The following is a 16,816-nucleotide window of genomic DNA, read 5'->3' on the forward strand; positions in this document are numbered from 1 at the left end:
TGGTTAAAGAGGCTTTTATTTTTTTATTTTTTTAAAAATGGTTCTTCCTCGTAGCAACAACGTGGTAGCGGATGAAACAAACTATGATGGAAGAGAATATTTGTAGGTCGGGGTTGGATCTGTGGGGTCCTTGGTGTTCCCAGAAGTCAATGACTAAGTTCACGGAGCACCAAGGACGTTATCTGTGTGGTTCTTTCAGGGGTGGGGGGGAAGGTTCTGCTCAATCCATTCTCTACCTGTTAAATCACCTTGGGAGAATATTTCCCCTTTGCTGGAGGTCTCCAAACATGTTGGTTTTAACCAATAGTCACTCAAATCATTTAGCTACGCCTTACAATGGAGCAGTGGCTCAGTCGCTGAGCTTGTCGATCAGAAAGCTCGGCAGTTCGAAACCCTAGTGCCGCATAATGGAGGGAGCTCCCGTTACTTGTCCCAGCTTCTGACAACCTAGCAGTTTGAAAGTATGTAAAAAATGCAAGTAGAAAACTAGGTACTACCTTTGGTGGGAAGGGAACAGCATTTCATGTGCCTTTGGCATTGAGTCATGCTGGCCACATGACCATGGAGACGTCTTCGGACAGCGCTAGTTCTTCAGCTTTGAAACAGAAAAGAGCACTACCCCCTAGATTCGGGAACGACTAGCACATATGTGCGAGGGGAACCTTTAGCTTTACAATGGAGCCTTACTAGGTATTTATTGATAAGGAGATACAGGTCCTTCAAGTTGCCATTGACCAAGAACTCAAGAGTCTCCAGAAATGGAGTAGCATCTATGAAGCAGGGATGAATGGGTGGGTGGGTGGATGGATGGGTGGGTGGATGGAGGGGTGGATGGGTGGTGGGTGGGTGTTTGGATGGGTGGGTGGATGGATGGATGGATGGGTGGGTGGATGGATCACAAATGACACCATTCAACAGCATTTTGGTGTGACACCAATTACAGAGAAGATGGGAGAAGGCTAGCTCCACCGGTATGGACATGTCCTGACCTTCTACTTTCCACCATGGCCAAGACTGGCTAACAACTAGAAGTCAATAGCTGGCATCCTCGGGGGCGCCCAAAACGGAGATGGCAAGACATGATCAACAAAGATATGTAAGCCACGGGGCCTGAGCCCTGCAGATGCAGCTGACTGTGCAAAGTGGCATTCAATCATCTGAAAAGTGGACCCTGCACTTGCAGGAATATACTAGGAGGAGGAGGTGGAAAAACCAGGTGAAGTTCTTCTAAGCAAGTTCCTTTATTGTTCCTCACCTATAGACAGAAATAGCTGTCATTTTGTGTATCAACAAAGCTTCCCTTACAGCCATTATTCTGGGAGAACATTCACAACATTGCAAGAGGAGGGGAAGGAGGAAGAGGAGGAGGAGAAAGAAAAAGAAAAAGAAGGAAGAAGAAGAAACCATTATTATCCATAGAATTAGAAGAATTAGAAAAAGAATTAGAATTAGAAGAGGAGGAGGAGGAGGAGGAGGAGGAGGAGGAGGAGGAGGAGGAGGAGGAGGAGGAGGAGAGGAGGAGGAGGAGACCACATATCATCCATAGAATTAGAATTAGAAGAATTAGAAGAATTAGAAGATAAGAAGGAAGAAGGAGGAAGAAGGAAGGAGGAGGAGGAGGAGGAGGAGGAGGAGGAGGAGGAGGAGGAGGAGGAGGAGAGAAGAAGTAGTAGTAGTAGTAGTAGTAGTAGTAGTAGTAGTAGCAGCAGCAGCAGCAGCAGCAGCAGCAGCAGCAGCAGCAGCAGCTCCCTAATTCAATATACTTCTGAGGAACTGCTTGAGGGCTTCTCATAAGCTTCCACTAGCCAGGATGGAAAAGAACAAGATGGACCAAAGACATTCTGGTGTGTCCTTTTGTATCCATGTGCACGAAACACAGAGAAACTCTCCAGGCCTACAAGAGATGGGAAGCACCCCAAAAGCTTCAACCACAAAGCGATGGAGGCGGCAAGGAAACACCCAACCACAACTTCATGTCAACCATGCCTCTAACAAAGGTTTCCCAGGTCCTTTCTCCACCTCCTGTTTTTTTTTTCCAGATTCCTAGTTTTTGTTTCTATCCTTGGAAGCAAGGATGTGTGTTCTTCATCCGTGCTCCTCCCTCCCTCCCTCCCACACAGCTTGTTGCACCCTGTTCACCCACTTGTCACACATAGCCAGAATTCTAGTCCTTCCTTCCTTTCCCGTCGCTTCTCCCACCGAAGTCTAACAATCTGGATCCTCGTTTTAGTGGCCTTGGAAGGATGGAAGGCTGAGTCAAGCTTGAGCAGGTCAGGATCAAACAGCTGGCAGTGGGCAGAGTTAGCCTGCAATACTATATTCTAACTACTGTTCAGGAAGGAAGGAAGGAAGGAAGGAAGGAAGGAAGGAAGGAGGGAGGGAGGGAGGGAGGGAGGGAGGGAGGGAGGGAGGAAGGAAGGAAGGAAGGAAGGAAGGGCAATAGCAAGAAAGGAGGGAGGGAGGAAGGAAGGAAGGAAATAAGGAAGGAGAATAGCCATAACCCTTAGACTTATATGCCGCTTTGCAGCCCTCTCTAACCGGTTTACAGAGTCAGCCTACGGACCCCAACAATCGGGGTCCTCATTTTACTGACCTTGGGAGGAGGGAGGAATGAATCAATCTTGAGCCAGTGAGAATACAGGAAAATCACATTTAATTCCTTCCTCCCTACCACACCGCTTGTTACTCCTTGTTCACGTGCTCGTCACACTCGTCTAATTTGAGTCCCTCCTTCCTTTCCCGTCGCTTCTACCGCCGCAGTCGGCTGTCAGAGTCGTCAAGCTGAATCCCGTTTTAATCTGCCAAGAGCACTTTTCAGCTGACATTTTTAATAAATACTTTCAGCTTTTAAACACATTTGTGGGAGCTGTTTTAACCCCCCCACCCCACCCAACCAGTCTCTTTCCCTCCCCCCCTTCTTCTCCGGTGTGTGTGTGTGTGTGTGTAAGCGCTGAGCGCCTTAATAGCAAATACATTAGGCTTATCAAAGGCTGTTTTTTCTCCCCCTCGCATTTAGAAACAGAGGTAGTGTTTTCAATTTTAAAGCTAAATTAACTGTCCAATTGAATTTAGTTGGCATGAGCTGCTTTCCCTGTGACAGGTTTTACTTATGCGCAGCATATTTCACATTAATAGAACTCAACATGAAAACTTACTCTCCCTGGGACACTGGCGTGGCTCGCCACTGAAATGTTAAATTTAATATTTCAGACATGCTGGTTGCCCAGTGTTGGATTATTGTTCGTCATTTAAATCTCTCCTAACGGGGAAGGGCCTAATTAGCAAAAAATCATGCTTTAATGAAGGCGAAATGCTAATTGCTAACACCACACACACACACACACACAAAGGACTTCACATAAAATTATCTCAGCACTTTCATTGATTTCTTAGCTATTGAAAGGGAGTTTAAAAAAAGTGGGTGGAGATGAAGGGGGTGGGGGGAAAGGACCCATTTGGGTGTTTATACACAAAGCTACCGTCTGGTTTTTGTTTGATCACAACATTTCACTCAAAGGCAGCAATTGGGCAATTCAAAGGGAGGCAATGAACCTCTTTCCATCCTTCAGATCCCAACTCCCACCAAGCTCAAAGGCTGAGGAATTAAAATAGGCCCTTCAGTAGAATAGCAATAGCACTTAGATTTATATACTGCTTCACGGTGCTTCCCAGCCCACTCTAAGGAGGTTACAGAGTCAGCCTATTGCCCCCAATAATCAGGGTCCTCATTTTACCCACCTTGGAAGGATGGGAGGCCGAGTCAACCTTGAGCTGGTGAGATTTGAACCACCAAATTGCAAGCAGCCGGTAGGCAGCAGAAGTAGTCTCCAGTACTGTACTCTAACCATTGTGCCACCTCGGCTCATCTTATTTGCGAAGTGATTATAGTGTTTGCAAGAGAACTCAGCTTAACACTCCGTCATGACATAGGGATGGGGAGAGAAAGTTATTACACGTTGACCTCTGAATGCCAACATTTGTTCGTACAAGGTAGATGACACAGCAGGGTTTCTTGTAAGGTACTCACATCACTGAGGCAGTCCCTCGAGCTACTGAGCTGGGAGCTGGTAGCTTCCCGGATGCTGTCATCTTCACTGTTCCTGCCACCCCGTCTCGCTGGGACCTTCATCTGTAAAGGAGCAAGAAACCATATTGTTATTCTGACTTAGGCTTCCTGAGACAGTAAAAGGCACATGCTTAGTCCCAAAAAACCTCTTTTTATTTCAACAGCTGTGAATTATGTCCATTCACAGCCCGTAATAAGTCACAAATAGTTTGTAAAGAGTCCAATAGAAGTCTGCCAAAGTCTTTCGAGATGAGGCTGACCCACCTCGGAAGGAAGGTAGGCTGAGCCAACCTTGAGCCTGTTGAGAATCAAACTGCTTGGGTAGACTTAGACCACAATACTGCATTCTAACCATTATGGGAAGGAAAGAAGGGAGGGAGGGAGGGAGGGAGGGAGGGAGGGAGGGAGGAAGGAAGGAATCAAGGGAGGGAGGGTCAACCTTGAGCCTGGTGAGATTCAATCTGCCAAACTGCTGGCAGCTGGTGATCAGAGAAGTAGCCTGCAGTACTGCACTCTAACCACTGCACCACTGCAGCTGTTAGATTAATCAGCCCTTCAATAAAGGTTAAATGTGCATTTTAGCATTGATCCGTGCCTCCTGTGGAAGTTAAGGAATCCTTGAGCATAAACAACATTCTAGCATTGAGCTTTGATATAAACAAAAAATTCTTTTGGTATCTTTGAAGTATTTCCAAAACAATAATTTTAAAAGGAACAAGCAACACTGGTCTTCAATTCTTTGAATCCGGACCCCAATTTATATTTACCTGACCTGTGATTTTGAGGTTTGATTTCTGCAAAATTATAACACGATGCTTCAACTTAACCACATTTATTTAATTCAGGTTCCTCCCCTTTCTCTCTTTTATCAGAGTAGAGTTAATATCAATATGGCCCCCTGCAATATATTTGTTCCCTGAGGGTTTAGGAGCTGGGAATTGTCAGCTGTAAAATGGACACCTATCATCAAAAACGTCATCAAAAAAGCACAACGAAGAATGTTCTTTCTACACCAAATCGGGAAGCTCAAACTGCCCAAAGAGCTGCTGATTCTGTTCCATAGAGGAACCATCTGCACCTCCATAACTGTCTGGTTTGGCTCTGCAACCCAACAAGACAGACACAGACGTCAGAACTGCAGAAAAAACAATGGCTACCAACCTGCCTCCCGTTGAGTACCTGTATACTGTATGAGTCAAAAAGAGGGCTGTGAAAATATCTACAGACCCCTCGCACCCTGGACACAAATTGTTTCAACTCCTACTCTCAAAATGACGCTATAGGGCACTGCACACCAAGACAACTAGACACAAGGACAGTTTTCTCCCCGAATGCCATCACTCTGCTAAACAAATAATTCCCTCAACACTGTCAAACCATTCACTAAGGCTGCATTACTATTACTATTAGTCTTCTCATCGTTCCTGTCACCCATCTCCTCCCATTTAATATGACTTTCACTTTGTTGCTTGTATCCTTATGATTTGTATTGCTATTGACTGTTTCCTGATTGCTTATTTGTACCCTAAGACTATCATTAAGTATTGTACCTTATGACTCTTGATGAAAGTATCTTGTCTTATTATGTAGACTGAGAGCATATGCACCAAAGACAAATTTCTTGTGTGTCCAATCACACTTGGCTAATAACTACTATTCTATTCTATCTATTCTATTCCATTCCATTCCATTCCTTTCCCTTCCATATTCTATTCCATTCATTCTATCCTTATTCTATTCTATTCTATTCTATTCTATTCCTTACCTTCCCTTCCATATTCTATTCTATTCTATTCTATTCTATCCTTATTCTATTCTATTTGTTTCCTTTCCCTTCCCTTCCATATTCTATATTCTATTCTATTCTCTTCTATTCTATTCATTTCTTTCCCTTCCTTCTATTCTATTCTCTTCCTCTCCTATTCATATTCTATTCTCATTTCCATTCCATTCCATATTCTTCCATCCCTTATTCCTATCTATTCTATTCTATTCTATTCCATTCCTTTCCCTTCCCTTCCATATTCTATTCTATTCCATTCCTTATTCTATTCTATTCTTTTCCTTTCCCTTCCATTCCATATTCTATTCCATTCCATTCCTTATACTATTCTATTCTATTCTATTCTATTCTATTCTATTCCTTTCCCTTCCATTCCATATTCCATTCCATTCCATTCCATTCCTTATTCTATTCTATACTCTACAGAAATAACACTAATAAGTGGATAGGAATGCCAAATCCAGTTGAAACACCTGGCTTGGGTGACCAAACATTATCACAATCACAATTCCCAATCACTTCATTTGATTGCATTATACACAATGGCAGTCCTCTTTACTACCTTCCATTTTTCCTCCTCTTCCGAAGTTACACATGACAAAAGTCTACACTTCCAATTCTGCCTTCTCTGTCCTGGCAGGCAGAAATGGAATGAAACCAAGTTGCACACAGCAACACAAAAAAAGGGGGAAACTGACCTAACGAGGGCTTCATTGGGCAAGCAAATTAAGAGGTACCCCGCGTCGCCATTAACCTCTCCGAGGAAATGTGAATGGTGAAACTTGCTTCGGTACCTCTGCCCTTTGTTTGCTGCTGTGAATTAAGAAGATCATCCACCTTTCTGACAGATCTTGTCCATTTACACCTGCCGACTGCCAGCAGGGATGTTCACCCCCTCCTCCCCAATCCCCTCCTCTATTGCTAAGAACAGCCAGACAACCTGCTTTAATTCACTAGTAATTACCTTAATGAGACTCACACAGATCTGATCAGGAGAACAACCTGGGTTTTTTTTTTGCACAGTGCAAGCTATTGGGTTTCGGTAGGGAGATTCTATGGCTGCACCAGGTTAGAAATGGACTTGCCAAGAGGGATTGGGGGGGGGGGGGATTGCAGCTGTTCCTTGTCTCCTTAGCTGATTTTGCCAGTTTTAATTGTGCAGAAGGAGAGACAGAAACACAACTGCCGATATTCTCTTTTGACCCAATTCGGTGCCTTAGTTCTGTTCTGACCGAGGCTTCCCAAGAGCATGAAGCAAACTCCTTGTCCCGACAAAAACCCTGTTTATTAATTGACTGTGGATTCTGCTCATTCATATCCACAAAGTCCTTCGAGGGAGGATTTACAGTCACAGACCTTATCTGGCTTGGAGACCTGCCAGATTAATATCTGCAAAACTCCACTCCCCTTTTGCTCCTCTTTTATTTCCTCTGGGAGTGGCCATTCATCATCCACCTGTGGCCTTACTTCCAAGTCGACCCCTGTTCTTTAGCTGTTCCTTCATCTGGCAACTCTGCGCATGCGCACACTGGGAACAGGCTCCAGCTGTTCGTCTGCCTCACTGATGTCTGACTCCAAAGGCAGCTGATAACTGGCATACAGCCCTGCCCCCCTCTCTGGGGATAGGATAGGGGAGCTTCTGTGGGGCAAGGCTGAGGGAGAAAAGGAGAGAGGATAAGGGAATCTATGGGGGCAAGGCTGAGGGAGGAAAAGGAGAGAGGATAAGGGCGTCTTATGTGGGGCAAGGCTGAGGAGGAAAAGGGGAGAGGATAGGGGAGTCTTATGTGGGGCAAGGCTGAGGGAGAGGATAGGGGAGTCTTATGTGGGGCAAGGTGAGGGAGAGGATAGGGAGTCTTATGTGGGGCAAGGCTGAGGGAGAGGATAGGGAGTCTTATGTGGGGCAAGTTCTGAGGGAGAAAATCGGAGAGGATAGGGGTCTTATGTGGGGCAAGGCTGAGGAAGAAAAGGGAGAGGATAAGGGAGTCTTATGTGGGGCAAGGCTGAGGGAAGAGGATAGGGGAGTCTTATGTGGGCAAGGCTGAGGGAGAGGATAGGGAGTCTTATGTGGGGCAAGGCTGAGGGAGAAAAGGGGAGAGGATAGGGGAGGCTTCTGTGAGGCAAAGCTGACAGAGAGAAAGGGAGAGGAGCAGCCGATCCTAACTACTCATTAATTTTCAAGCTGCAAGCGTCGATTTATCAAGCCCGATCACCTAGTTTCATAGCAGAGCATGGGCATTCAGCTAGTTATTAATAAACAGGCTTCGATTTCTCCAAAGCGGCCTTCCCTTCAGAGGGCCGCTGGGAGTTGCAGGGCAAAAGGAGACAAATTCTTTTCTTAAGTTGTTCTGAAGGATGTTATGGCACGGTGACCCTCACCCCTATTAACCCATCAGAGCCGTCTCTGCTCCTGACTGGGAGCTCAACTGCCTGCAAAGGAGCCATTCAGTCTGATCTTTGGCCGTGCGATCCACAAATTTGTTTATTATCTGGCACGCGCCCAGAAGTCTTTGCAAATAAGACGCGGGTCAGGATCCCAAATTGAATCGTCTGCCTTCGTTTTCCGCCCGATCTGAAGCCACAGCTGCTCCGACAGACAGCAGGATTCCCCCCCCCCATATGACAATTTTTAAAGATTTTTTTAAAAAAAAATATAAAATAAATAAATAAATAAACAAATCACGCTCTTCTTAATGCAATGCGCCATCTGCTCGAGTTTTGTTTTGTTTCAGGCTTCTAATTTTAGGCTCCGTGTTGCTTCTTTTAAAGAAAACGCTCACGACGGGAATTTTAAAGGAACGTGCTGCTTTTTGGCCACCGAAACGAGGAGCGGAAGCTCCAGGCGATCTGGGGATTGAAAGCATTGCATGGCGGCATCCGGAGAGCTCCAATTCTCACACGCAGCTACTCTGTGGCACCCAACCCAGGCGAAATAAAAAGTGGCCCCTTTTCACACAGCGTGCTAAATCATCTAGAGGTCGTCCTTGACGTACGACTGCCATGGAGCCTCAAATTTCTGTGGCTAAGCGAGACCGTTGTTAAGTAAGTTTTGCCTCAGATTACACAAAATGCCACAGCACTCAAAGGCCAGACAAGGAATAATGGATGGAAATTGATCAAGGAGAGATTCAACCTAGAAATAAGGAGGAATTTTCTGACAGTGAGAAGAATCAACCAAGGGAACAGAAGTTGCCTTCGGAAGTTGTGGGAGCTTCATCACTGGAGGCTTTCAAGAAGAGACTGGACTGCCATTGGTCATAAATGGTGTAGGATCTCCTGCTTGGGTGGGGGTTGGACTGGTGACCTACAAGGTTCCTTCCACTCTGTGAATCTGGTTAAGTGAATCACTGCAGTTGTTAATGAGTTGCTTAATGTTCGTTAAGTGAATCTGGGCTCCCTGTTGACATTGCTTGTCAGGAGGTCGCAAAGGGGGATCATGTGACCCTGGGGACACGCACCATCATCAATATGAGTAGTTGCCAAGCATTGAATTTGGATCATGTGACAATGGAGATGCTGCAACGGTCGTAAGGGAAGGAAGGAAGGAAGGAAGAAGGAAGGAAGGAGGGAGGGAGGGAGGGAGTGGAATGTGAAGATGTAAGGAGATGATGGATGGATGGATGGATGGATGGATGGATGGAAGGAAGGAGTGAACGAAGGATGGATGGATGAATGGATGAATTAAGGAAGGAAGTAGGAAGGAGAGAGTGGAATGCGAAGACGTAAGTAGATGGATGCATGGAAGTAAGGAGTGAAAGAAGGATGGATGGAAGGAAGGATGGAAGATGGAAGGAAGGGAGGGAGTGGAATGCGAAGACGTAAGGAGATGGCATGGATGGAAGGAAGAAGGAAGGAAGGAGTGAAAGAAGGATAGATGGATGGATGGATGGATGGATGGAAGGAAGGACCTATATATCAAAACAAGATGGAATCAGTTAAACATATTACATCTGACTTGTTTCCCTGAAAATCCAGCACTAATGTTTCCTAACAGAATTTATCTATCCCAAGCATACCCCATAATGAGATCAACTGGGAAAAATATCAAGCTTGTTTGTATATTTTATACGTGCTCTAACTTGGCAGTTTGCAGATTATATATTCCCCAGGTCCCTCCTTAAATCGTTTCACACACTGCAATTTGATTTTCTTTGCTTGCCCTTTGCCACCATTTCCCTCTTATACATTTTATTGAGTTGTGACTCACAAAGAAACATTCCCTTTGAATTAAGGATGTAATATTTTCTCTTTCCCCCATTTTTCTCTAAAGGATTGGCAGGGAGGAGAGGGAGGAGGAGGAGGAGAGGAGGAGGAGAGGAGGTGGAAGAGAGAAGGGGAAGGAGGAGGAGGAGGAGGAGGAGGAGGAGGAGGAGAGAGAAGGGAAGAGAGAAGGGAAGGAGGAGGAGGAGGAGGAGGAGAAGAGGAGGAGGAGAGAAGGGGAGAAGGAGAAGAAGAGGAAGAGGAGGGAAGGGGGAGAAGGAGAAGAAAAAGAAGGGGGAGGAGGAGGGAAGAGGAGAAGGAGAAAAAAAGAAGAGGAGGAGGAGGGGAGGGGAGGGGGAGAAGAAAAAGAAGGAGGAGGAGGAGAAGAAATTGAGCTGTGACTCACAAAGCAAAATTCCTTTTGAATTAAGGATGTAATAGTTTCTCTTTCCCCCCTTTTCTCTAAAGGATAAGGGGGGAGGGGGGAGGGGGGAGGAGGAGGAGGAGAAATTGAGTTGTGACACACAAAGCAAAATTCCCTTTGAATTAAAGATGTAATCTTTTCTCTCCCCCCCCTCTTCTCTAAAGGATAAGGGAGGAGGAGGAGGAGGAGGAGGAGGAGGAGGAGGAGGAGGAGGAGGAGGAGGGAATGGAAGGGGGGAGGAGGAGGAGAAGGGGAAGGAGGATTGTGGAGTCCTTGGAGCTCTCTAAAGTTGGTTGTTTCCTTGCAGACATTTCATGACCCAACTAGGTCACCTCATCAGTGTTGGAAGGGCGTGGGGTTTGTGAAATGGAGGAGGAAGAAAAGGAGGAGGAAATTTCGCACCTAATTTTCCCTTGAGGCTCTAGCAGAGGCGACAGATGGAACTATTCACTCCTCGGGGATCAACGCTACGCTAAAGAGAGACTGACAAAAGTTTAAAGGCTGTTTTAATTTCAATTTTGCAATTAATGCACTTCCCCCAATGCAAATGCATTATCATTGATTAGTGTTGAAGGGAAAACATGCTGATTTGGAGCTCAAGTATTTATCACCGTCAGTTAACCAAAAACGCAAAATATGAAATCAAAACCTCATCACAGCCACGATAAAAGGTAACAAACTAAGAACCAATTATAGCAACAGCTTGTGAAATAGCACAGGTTTTAACATATGGCCACCTGCTCAGTGACAAGAAAGAAAGAAAAAATATTTGAGAGCTAACCTGGCCAGCTTTGGACCACAATACCCATAACTAGCAGCGGGATTTGGGTTTTAACGTATCTGGAGGTTCAACATAAAGCTGTGTTCTAAAACAATGCAGAAATAGGCTTAACTAACAGACACAAATCTTGTTCTCATTAGCATGTATAATAAAAGATTGCTTGGATAACCAACACATTCTTATAAAGGTAATATTCACCTTTTCAAAGTGTTTTTATTTTGTTTTCCTCAACGTTTTATTATCAGCTCTAACCTCCTGGCCCAACTGCTCTATCCAATGCCCAGGCATTTGGTATTATGGAGGGGGGGAGAGATTTCCGATATTGACAAATATTTGAACTTGCTCCACTGTAAATTTTCATTCGGCATATTCCAAGCACAGGTTATAACAAAATGTCAGACAAATGCTGAAATTAGAAAGTTGACATTTTGAACAGAAAGGTGCTATTAAGGCCAGGCAGTTCCCCCATTCAACTTAAGTGTCAGTGGAATTATTTAGAATTAGAACAGAACAGAGCTGGAAGGAGCTGGGAGGTCTTCCAGTTCAGCCCCATACTCAAGCAGGAGATGCTATACCAGTTCAGATAAGTGCCTGTCTGTAGTCTCTTCTTAAAAACCTCCAGTAATAAAGCAACCACAACTTCTGAAAGCAACTCCTGTTCTACTGGTTAATTGTCCTCACTGTTTCCCTTTAAATCCAGGTTGCTTCTCTCCTTGATTACTTTCCATCCATTGTTTCTTGCCCTGCCTTCAGGTGCTTTGGAGAATAATTTGACCCCCTCCTCTTTGGGGCAGCCCCTCAAGTACTAAAATACTGCTATCATGTCACCCCTAATTCTTTTCTCTAGCCCAACGCAAATCCTGCAGCTGTTCTTCATATGCTTTAGTCTCCAGGCCTAGCTAGAAATCTTGTCCCCAACGTCCAGTTGGCTACGTAGAAGAACAAGCTCATTAAAGGAAGACCCTGGCTCTGTAGGCCTCCTGGGAGGAGAGGTGTCCATAAAGCCCAAATGTCTATTCAATCTGAATATATTTTCACAGCTGCAAATTTTGTGCACTGCGTCTCTAGATAAAAGGAGGAGACTATAAAGTTGCGGTATTTTGCTGTATCGCCACCTAAAAACACTGTGTTGCTGTATTTACCGGGTGGTAAAAACAATTGTTAAAAATCCTACAATCCTACTGAGTGCAGTATTTCATTTCAAGTTCAGGCATCCCCGATTGATGGCCTGCTTGGCCTCCCCTTGTAACAAATCCAGGGGAAGGGAGCTCACCGCATTGCTGGTTCCGGTACTTGAACTGGTGTGGCCATGAAGAAACTTGTCCTAACATTTACAGAATAACATAAGTTGGAAGGGACCTTGGAGGTGTTCTATTAAACAATTAAAGAAGAGTAGAAAATATGTTGATAGAGATGTAAACAATATGATAATAACATTATGATGATGAGGATTATTATGCTTAATGTTATTATTATATTCATATTTGAAGATAGGGTTAGGAGGGGAAATGTACAGGTTTGCTATGCTTAACTGTTTAATATACCATAATTGGGAGATTGGAGAATTAATATCAATGTAGTGAATGATGTTGTAAATTCTAATGGTGATTGCACTGAGGTATTTGTACCCAGATGACACACTATTGAAGAAAAGATGGAATGTTCATATTTTATATATATGTATATGTATGTATGTATGTATGTATGTATGTGTATATATATATATGTATGTATGTATGTATGTGTACACACACACACACACACACACACACACACATATATATATATATATATATTACTTTACAACATTCTTTTAAGGTTCCTCTTGAAAACCTCCAGTGATGGAGTACCCACAACTTCTGAAGGCAACTTCCGTTCCATTGATTAATTGCTGTCCCTGTCAGGAAATTTCTCCTTGATTTTGGGTTGGATCTCTCTCTCTCTTTTTTAAGTTTTTATTTTTTCATTTCCATAACATATAATCACATGTATACACAGCCAACATCATATTGTATTATTAAATGTTTACATCAATTCATCTTACCATCAACTCCCAAAAATGATTATTGGCTCTTCTGCTCTCCATAAACCATATTTGTACTTTATCCATCATTTTCTTCTCCCTGTCTCCTTCTCCCTACCTCCTTTCTTCCCTCTGTCGTCCTTCTCTTCTCTACTTCCCCTTCCCCTTCCTATCTCCTTCTCCTCTCTCCCCTTTCCACTCCTCCTTTCTCTCCTCCTCCCCCCCCCCCCAGTCCTCTCTCCTATCCCTCTCTTCTTCCCTTACATCTCTCCTCTACTTCACACTCCATCTCATTTGCTTGGTGTATTTCAGCTTCTGAGCAAGCTCCATTTTATGTTGATGGCATTTATAATTATAATTTATAATTCCTTTTCAATATATATATTATATATATCCCGCCTACCAGACATCTGGAAATAGCAGTAGACTTATATACCGCTTCATAGGCCTTTCAGGCCTCTCTAAGCAGTTTACAGAGAGTCAGCATATTGCCCCCAACAATCTGGGTCCTCATTTTACCCACCTCGGAAGGATGGAAGGCTGAGTCAACCCTGAGCCGGTGAGATTTGAACCGCTGACCTGCTGATCTAGCAGTAGCCTGCAGTGCTACATTTAACCACTGCGCCACCAGCCCTAGTCAACAAACGAGCCCCACCCATCATCCAGACCGTTAAAACACGAAACAACAATAGACGCACAGCCAGCACCAAACTACCAATCATGATACAACCACAAAACCAATCATTCCACTTACTGAAACACAGTTCTAGGCTACATAAACAGAGGGATAAAATCAAGATCATGTGAAGTGTTAATACCACTTTATAATGCCTTGGTAAGGCCACACTTGGAATACTGCATCCAGTTTTGGTTGCCACGATGTAGAAAAGATGTGGAGACTTTAGAAAGAGTGCAGAGAAGAGCAACAAAGATGATTAGGGGACTGGAGACTAAAACATATGAAGAACGGTTGCAGGAACTGAGTATGTCTATTTAAATGAAAAGAAGGACTAGGGGAGACATGATAGCAGTCTTCCAATATCTCAGGGGTTGCCACAAAGAAGAGGGAGTCAAACTATTCTCCAAGGTACCTGAGGGCAGGACAAGGAGCAATGGGTGGAAACTAATCAAGGAGAGAAGCAATCTAGAACTGAGGGGTAATTTCCTGACAGTGAGAACAATTAGCTAGTGGAAGAACTTGCCTCCAGACGTTGTGAATGCCCCAACACTGGAAGTCTTTAAGAAGATGTTGGATAGCTACTTGTCTGAAACGGTATAGGGTTTCCTGCCTAGGCAGGGGGGTGGACTAGAAGACATCCAAGGCCCCTTCCAAATCTGCTATTGTATTGTTTTATAGACATTATGCCTTTAAACACCACCCCCACAAACCCTAGTTTTGGCCGAGATGGGTTGGCTCTCTCTTTGATCAGCTTCCACCTACCTCTCCCGGTGGTTTATATTATGTCTCAATGCTGGCTTAGACTATTACTGAGGTGATTGGCTGCAAGGATGGATATCTGCTGTGGTCCCTGTTCAGATGACTGCGTTTGGGCCATGACCATAAAGGTAATAATGGAAGTCAGAGTTGTCCCAAAGGCACTATTTAAAAAAAAGGGGAACCAGACTTTGCTTTTCCCTGAAGATGTGTCATTTCTCATCCAGAGGTGGTATTCAGCCGGTTTGGAACGCTTCACCCGAACTGGTAGTAAAAATCATGGGTGGGGTGCTGTGTTATTTAGGCACGTTTTTGAAGTTGGGCGCATGCGTGGAAGGCACATGCCCCAGCAAAGTGCATGAGTGGAAGGCTGGGCCCAGGCACGGAAGGGGCATGTGCGCCTACACAGCGGGCATTCATGCAGAGTATGCAGCATGCGAAAACAGGAATGGTATTCTATTTTCTACACTACCGGTTTGGTAGTGGGAGCGTGCGGAAGGTCCTTGATGACATCTGGGGGGGGGGGGGGCAGAGCCTTGTGCGGCCGCCGCAACTGGTTCGCCCAAACCGGTGCAAACTGGCAGCATATCATCTCTGGTATGCACGGCGAACCAGTGGTAACAAAATGTGAAACCCACCGCTGTTCTCATCCAAGGAGCTTCTTCAGTTCTGAACTCAAGAAGAATGGAAACAGCTTCTTGGACGAGAAGCGAAACGTCTTCAAGGAAAAACAAAGTCCAGTTGCCTTTTGAAAAAAGCTATTTGAAAAAAGGGACTGTGAAGATAGAAAACATGAGCAAATGTTCCAAAAAAAAGCTCCGTTTTTTAATCTTTAGGAAAAGGGAGGTGGGAAGGGAAGTCCTCTATCTATGGCTTCCCCATTTCCCAGCAAAGTCACTTGGAAACGCTCTGCCAGGAGTACAAAGCAGAGCAACAATTATTCCTGTTAATTATCGCTGTGTTTTTGCTCGGTGATTAACATACACGGCGGAGGCACCGGGAAGCGCTTTTGTTCCCCACCCCTGAAGTCGCGCTGCGATAAGTACAAACATGGGGCCCTGTGGAATTGTTGTTTATCACTTAATATAGAAAACGGATGAGCTGAATTAGCCAAAGAGCCAGGGGATAAAACAGAAGCTGCGAATCGCAACGGCTGGAGTGCTGCCCTTGGACAATGACCAAGGCCGGGAGGAATCCCTCTTGCGTTTTGGGCTGTTTTGAGTTCCGAGCCCTCCTAACCAAAACGTGGAGAACGATGGGTTTTGTTCTGCCAAGAAGCTGGATTCGTTTAGCCCAATTTGTTCTCCTCTTCCAGATGTGTTAGGATTACACACACACACAGACACACACACACATTTCCCAAACGCCCCAGCAATGGGGGAAAAGGATTCCCTCCATAACATGGCAAAGCGCGCTGGTGGGGTTTTCGCCTAAAAGTAGCAAAAGATGGATTTCCACCAGAAAACCTTGGGTTGCTGCTCAAAAGAATTTGGGGTCAGTGTGAAGAGCGTTCAGATCGCTCCGCCGGGATGTTGCCGTTTTTCATTTAGAAAGCCCAGTACACAATCGCTCTTGGAAACAGCAGGGGATGTTTGGGCTGCCATCTTTGCATGAATTATAAAGAGGTTTAAACCCTCGGAGGCTTGTGGGCAAATGAACAGGGGGGAAAATGTTTGCCTAATTCATTCCTTCTTATTCAGCTCCTACATAAATGAAATTGTAGGGTCCATGAACTCACTGTTGTGCCTCCCTCTCACTTAATGGACATAAAATTTCAATGTTTAGTTTGTTGATGATGTCGCTCTGATTTCCAGTGCCAAGTTTAACCTTAGAAGATTACTAGCTGTTTACCATGAAAGGGAAAACCTGAAAGTGATTTATAGCAAGATAAAGTTAGTAGTTTTGAGTAATAGTAATATTAAACATAGATAGACAATCAATGTTCAACAAACAAAGCAATGCTGCTTTTAAAAATACCTTTCACAAGTATATTTTATGAAAAGCCTTGACAATTGCCCAGCATAAAGAAGGTGCTATTCTAATATTTTTCCATTCTAAAGGAAGGCAGTTGGTGAGCCTCAGGAAGGCAGTTGGGAGCCCTGCATTT

General features: G+C 44.5%; 1 protein-coding gene across 10 annotated transcripts in view; it reads right to left on the reverse strand.

Annotated features, from left to right (window-relative positions):
* Positions 1-16,816, reverse strand: part of FBRSL1 (fibrosin like 1) — a 592,776-nt gene that overhangs the window by 342,530 nt on the left and 233,430 nt on the right. For all 10 annotated transcript variants that reach the window (XM_032229092.1, XM_032229090.1, XM_032229091.1 and 7 more), the window contains exon 3: positions 4,028-4,129. In XM_032229092.1, coding sequence (XP_032084983.1) covers positions 4,028-4,129 — 102 coding nt within the window. The remainder of the gene's footprint in view (positions 1-4,027; positions 4,130-16,816) is intronic.

The sequence above is a fragment of the Thamnophis elegans genome, chromosome 13, assembly GCF_009769535.1.
Source record: "Thamnophis elegans isolate rThaEle1 chromosome 13, rThaEle1.pri, whole genome shotgun sequence".
Classification (NCBI taxonomy): Eukaryota; Metazoa; Chordata; class Lepidosauria; order Squamata; family Colubridae; genus Thamnophis; species Thamnophis elegans.